Raw genomic sequence first — 6,395 nt, forward strand, 5'->3', positions numbered from 1 at the left:
AGTCTCTCCATCAGTAAATACAGTGTTTTCTTACACCAAAGTCTCTTTCCGTTTGCCACTTAACTGGGCTTTGTCCCTTGCTTTTCGGAACCCAGACTGTGTTCGGTACGATTTTACACTCTTGGAGTCTTCTGTTGTTTGCATACTGGACCCACACTCTGAAGCGTTTTCATCAACTTCTACTTGAATAACACTAGACACTGTTGATACCCTTCTCTGAGCTTTGGCATTTGATGCAGAGAGGTTGTTCTCTTCACACTCTTCATTGAGCTCTGGCAGATCCTTAAGCTCTGTTGGACTGGTGGCCTGCTGGAAAGGGGCAATAGCAGTTCGAATACAATTGAACCACTGCTGCTTATGGAACACATCATTGGCTTGCAGCGTGTGAGACTGCCCTGGAGAAGGGTCTCGGAAGCGAACTCTAAAGATATTTTTAGCTGGGAACATAAAAATGGAAAAAAAGTTTATTCTAAATAAAGTTTATACAAGCTCAATATGGGTCTTTGGATTGATGTCACACCAATGTCTACTAGGCAGATACATTAAATTGAGCCTACACGTGACTTATCAGATACAGCTGCTGGCATCAGAGGAATGAAGCACCTGACTGAGTGCTCATGCATAAGAAGTATAGGGCAATGAAACCCATTCCATGTTTAATTATTTGTGTGGGGATAAACAAATTTTTTTTAAAAAAAAATTTTCCATGTCAAACACTATTTTTCTCTATTTTTTTAGGTATAGAATTAAAGATTAAAATTAAATTCATGCTGGCTCTGAGCTGGTTTATTTAAACAACTTTAAGCTTTCATCTTTACCTTTATCTGAGTTGCTAAAAGCTCCTCGAAAGGATCCTCCCATTCTTACATCTCCATCCTGCAGGTCTTCTAGGACCAGCTCCTGGACTGGGATTGGTTGCCGATAAACCTGGTAAGAGTGACGCTCGTTCCGTGTAACAGGTCGAGTCAAAACCAAGATGTCTTGAAATAGGAAAATGTAAAGCTTCTGGAAAAATGAGAAACAAAGGCTTTCTAATATGAAACTTTGTGATTTTTAAGTGACTGAGATACATTAAAATAAACAGGATTATTATTAATTTCATCAAATTTATTTACTAAAATTTCTCTTATAAATAATCTCATAAAAATGGTGATTTCAAGGTTAAGCATGTTCTACTTGGAAAGTTTAATAATCTCAGACTCTGTAAAACTTCTTTCTTTAAACTGGTGTATAACATTATATTAAGCAACAGCTAAGTAAACACTACACACCACAAAGACCTGACTATCAGCAATAACATGACTTGAAACACCAGTATTGTATGACAGTTTTCTAACAAAGGAGAGATCAAAAAATGCAAGTTGCTGAAAATGTTAATGGCTTAATTTGTCCCACACAAATTTAAGCCTTTATGGAACAATTAGACCTTAAGATATCAGAGTTCAACTTTTCCCAAATAAACCTAAACCACATAAATCAGGCTTTTGAAAAGAAAAGCTCACAATGAACAAAAATACCATTTCATGATTATACTTTAGTTCTAGCAGGTCCTTTCATAATTTAGATATTTTAAAATCAGTTTACTTTCACTCATTCTGCTTTAGAAATTTGTTTAGTAGTCCTAAAAATCCTTTCATCACTAGGAAAGTAAATTCTTTAAAATAAATTTTGGAAGGATATTCTTTTTAAAAAATTGTTACAGAACTAATAGTTTATTTAGAAAGGGACCCCTTGCCAAGTTGATTTATGTTTCAAAGCTAAAAAATAAAATATAACTGATTCTCCACTGAAACACTGAGGCCATCATATTCTGTAATGATAGAAACCTAATGTTTGCTTTATCAAAGTTGGTAACATAAAATTAAAAAAACTGTAACCTTCTTTTATTGTGATTAATTTATCTTACAAACTTGCTTCAGAATGTGTGTTGGATAAATTAAATAGTGTAGGAAAAGGAAGATAAAGAGCTTACTTTACATTAGTATTCAATATACTTACATGTCCATTTTTATTCTTCAATTCCCCATGACAAAGCAATACTTTACTTGCTTCAATTCTAGGATCTTTCTGCTTTTCATCCAGATACTCCAGTTTGTCAATGTAATACTGGCATTCTGATTCTCCCTTCTTTAAGTTGATATCAGAGAGAACTCCTTGTATTATCAATACCTAACAATTGTTAAAAAATTGATGGAGCAACTTCAGTATGTTAACTTACACTGTTTCCCTACAAGGGCAAAAACTTCACATTAAAATTAAGTAATTTTAAAGCTTGGAGGAGCTCTGCTCCGACTCATAGCGACCCCTCCTTGGGTTTCCGAGGCAGTATCACTACAGAAGTAGGATTGCCCAACCTTCCTTCTGAGGAGTGGCTGGTGGGTTTGAACTGCTAGCCTTCTGGTTAGCAGTCAAGTGCCTTAGGCACTACACTACCAGAGCTCCTTGGAGGAACTCTAGAAATACATTAATTCAGCCAGTCTCTTCATGATACAGATGAAGAAACAAGCCCAACCAAATTAGATGATTTGCTTCAAGGTCACACAGCTAGCTAGTGAAGAGACCAGATTGAAAACTCAATCTGTTGGTTAAAATAACAATATACAATGTGTTCAATATGACACAAATATTACAGAGTCTCCACAGAGACACTAAAGTCATCTCACTTATTCTGTAATTCTTTATTGCTTAGTGCCCAGTGAACTATGATGGGTACTTAAAACAACCAAAAAAGTCACTATGTTAACTCAATGTACTTAAGACTTGAGAATACCATTTTATACTTTTGTAAGGTAGTCTAACACACAAACTTAAAAAGAACACAAGAATCATTCATTGGACTACTTACAGCTTCTTCCAGAAGCTGAACATCAGGGTGGTCTTTTGGAGTGTGTCTAAGAATTTCTTTTATCAGTAGAGGGTATTTGACAAGACGACTTCGAGGAATATCTAAGAAGCTCCAAAGATCTAGTTTTCGACTGAAAGGAGACTCAAGACATCGCTGGAGGAAGTCCTGGACTCTTGGATCTTGTTTCTTTTGATCAAGAAGAGCTTTGGCTGCTAGCTGGTTACTACAGTAGACTTTGTAGGCATTCAAGCCTGGCAACTGAAGAGTAATAGAAGAAAACAAATTGCAAGTTCCTGACATGATTTGGTCCATTATTAAAACTGTGACTGTGAAACACAAACTCATAACTAATCTTGACTTTAAAGCAAGCTCTGAACATTTTCATGAATGTGATAATGGGAGCAGGAAAGTATTCTGGGCCAGGAAAAGAACACCCTTTTCCAACATACTTTCTTGGCTAAACTCAACTAAAAACTCCTGACTTCTCCTTACCCAACCCTAGTTCAGTCAGATGCTAATTAATCTTCTGAATTTGCAGGACACCTGAGAGTTCCTCTATCACATTTATCACTAATCTCAAGATGGTTTATTTACCTGAACTTCCCTCTCACTAAATCATAAATTCTAAAGGCAGAGACTGTCTTTTACCACTGAATCCCTAGCTCTGAACAGTGCCTAGCACCTGGCACTCAAAGGGCAAAGTGAAAGAATGAAACAAATAACTTAAGGTAACTTAATGACATATCTTGTGGAAATTCTGTCCGGAGAGAAAGATATCATGTATGTAAAACAAATAAAACTGTACTATTCACAAACTAGGTTTGTTGATTTGTTTTTTGAAACAGAGACCATAACTCTTTCACCGATGTAAACGTGTAGGTATTTTTTTTCCTTTCTTTTTTTATATATTTTGTAAATGTTTAGTTTTAAAGCCTTGTGTGTTTGTGGAACCCAGTAAATGGATCAAATTGCTGATACCTGCCCAAAACTACCTGAGTAAACAGCTCACTACGTACCCAGTTCACAAGAATGTCACCAATTCGTTCCACTGTTCCATCAGGCTTGGTTGCTTCTCCTATTCTTGCCAACAAATCTAAAGTGTGAAAAAGCAGAAATAAATACTAAATAATAGATTTAAAAAATAATTTAGCATTAAATTAGAAGTTTAGATTTTAAATATTTATGTTACTACTGTTGAGGCACTAATGAAAATTAAATAGCACATCTAACCTTCGTGTAGAGGTATGTAAGCGTCCAAATCACCAAACAGATGTGTGAGTTCCTCTTCTGACATAATAGATAACTTTAACATGGGATCATGATAGGCCTATCATAGAGGGAAAAATGTGTCATACAAAAAGATCAAACCAATAAACATGATGACAGATCTATACTTTGATGCAAACATGACTAATTATATAAAAGCTAGCATGGAATCTATTTGTCACTATAAAAGAAATACAGTATATGTTAATTCCCAAACAGACTCTTGGCTAACACTCATATTAGAAGAAATCTAAACCTCATTTAAAAAAATAAAAAAAGATTCAACAGTAGATATTTTCTACTCTTCTACTTCTAAAGTAAGAAAAATATCTTTTAGAATTTGTGTAATGTAATTAAAAAAAACCTAAAGCATATGCTATCCCATCCAGAGGTGTCTTCTTAAGGTCAGCCTTGAGAACTCTGTGGAGCAGTCCTACTCTGCACACATGGCAACTAACAATAACAGAGTATACGATACACAGAAGTTATTCACTGACCTTTCTCGCAAGTTTGAGATCCTCAATTAAATCTTGTTCACCTCGGGACATTTCATATATTGCCTTTAGGAAAATAAAAAAAAAATCCAGCAAACATCATAAGTCATTCCTTCCTTTGGAAAAAAACAAAACAAAACAAAATAACCTCACTGCTGTCAAGTCAGATCTGGCTCACAGCAACCCAGGTGGAAGTGGATTGCCCATTTTTCCTTCTGAGGAGTAGCTGGTGGGTTTGAACCGCCAGCCCTCTGGTTAGCAGTCAAATGCGTTAGGCACTACACCACCAGAGCTCCTTTGAGAAAGGAGTATTATATACAATTTTACATTATTTAACTGATGTTTTGAACAGTTTCTTTTTTGAGTGACTCAGCCTGAAAACTGTAATTCAGTATGGAATCTCATGATTTTTAATTTTACCCCATTTGTTGTTGTTGAACCCACTAGCCACTCCTCGGAAGGAAGGTTGGGCAATCCTACTTCCGTAGTGATACTGCCTCGGAAACCCAAGGAGGGGTCGCTATGAGTCAGGTCTGACTCGACGGCACATAACAACAACATCAGTTAAATAATGTAAAATTGTATATAATACTCCTTTCTCAAAGGAGCTCTGGTGGTGTAGTGCCTAACGCATTTAGAGTTGTTTAATTTGATGACCACCAATCACAAAGTGTTGATCAGCATGTGTTATGCACAAATAAAAAGTGCAAGCTTATTTTGCTATGGGTATTAGTTTGCTGCCCTTCTAGTAAAACAAGTGTTTAAAAAGCTGGAATTTTTTTAAGTATAATGAAATCCAAAACATGGTCTTATTGTTGAATGCCAGCATTACCTCCTGACGTTTGATTTCTTTGGTAGTTAAAGATTCTTTCATATTGACATCTAACATCTCAGACCACAGGACACTATTTCTTCTTTTGGTAGGTGTTGGGACTGTTGATCTGCTATATGACTTCTGGGCAGAAGCCGGGGATCTGTTGTCACCACGAAGAGTAAATGACTTTAAAAAAAAGAGAAAGTAAGATTTGGAGGGTATAGTCTTTTTTTCTTTTTTAGTGCAGAGAAAGTCAAATTAAGAACAAAGTTCTGAGATTTCTCAATATGTTAAAATATAATTTATCCAACTTCCAATCATTCACTCTAAAACATTTATCAGCCAACATTACTTTTGGAGAATAAAAACTATACAAGCCTACCCTCTGATATAAACTGTAAGTTATACAAATATTGTTCTGGTAACAGTATACCTTACTAGCATATTCCATAAAGAAAACTTATGTTTAAGTAACAGTGCAAATCTGTTTGTACAGCTCAATGAAAAATCCAAAGTTTAGACTTCTATAAAAAAAATCCCCTCAACACATTACTCTCTCAACCTTTTTTTTACCTGTATTGTCTGACCAAAGCGCCTGACTGCTCCATTTCTTACAGGAGAGATTAAATTTGCCAAGGATGTGACCCGAGCTAGAGGTCGGACTCTTTTATTGCTTGGCTCCTGTAAAAACAAAAACATTTATACTAAATGTGTGTTTAGGCTCAATGATTTCAAATAAGTTTGGACAAAGTTAAGCCTTCTCACAAAACAATATTTGCACATTATAAAATACAGAAATGTGGAATTCTGAATATGAATGTTGTTCTTCAATGTTACAATAGTAAGAACACTACTGAATGGCAGTGATTTATTAAAAAGAAAGTGGTATAAGAAAGACAAGTATTTGACTATCACTTTGAAAATGTAACAAATATTACCTCTAGACAGAGAAAAGCGAAAATTAAAACAAAAAAAA

General features: G+C 35.3%; 1 protein-coding gene across 1 annotated transcript in view; it reads right to left on the reverse strand.

Moving 5' to 3' along the window:
* Positions 1-30: 30 nt before the first annotated feature.
* Positions 31-6,395, reverse strand: part of NET1 (neuroepithelial cell transforming 1) — a 64,956-nt gene continuing 58,591 nt past the window's right edge. The window contains exons 5-13 of the mRNA XM_007935461.1: positions 5,993-6,100; positions 5,438-5,605; positions 4,609-4,671; positions 4,076-4,172; positions 3,862-3,938; positions 2,846-3,103; positions 1,999-2,169; positions 819-1,005; positions 31-437 (exon numbers count right to left, since the gene is read on the reverse strand). Of these exons, the coding sequence (XP_007933652.1) occupies positions 31-437; positions 819-1,005; positions 1,999-2,169; positions 2,846-3,103; positions 3,862-3,938; positions 4,076-4,172; positions 4,609-4,671; positions 5,438-5,605; positions 5,993-6,100 (1,536 nt within the window). The remainder of the gene's footprint in view (positions 438-818; positions 1,006-1,998; positions 2,170-2,845; positions 3,104-3,861; positions 3,939-4,075; positions 4,173-4,608; positions 4,672-5,437; positions 5,606-5,992; positions 6,101-6,395) is intronic.

Source organism: Orycteropus afer, unplaced genomic scaffold (genome assembly GCF_000298275.1).
Source record: "Orycteropus afer afer isolate SDZICR_OR568_19922 unplaced genomic scaffold, OryAfe1.0 scaffold00028, whole genome shotgun sequence".
Lineage (NCBI taxonomy): Eukaryota > Metazoa > Chordata > Mammalia > Tubulidentata > Orycteropodidae > Orycteropus > Orycteropus afer.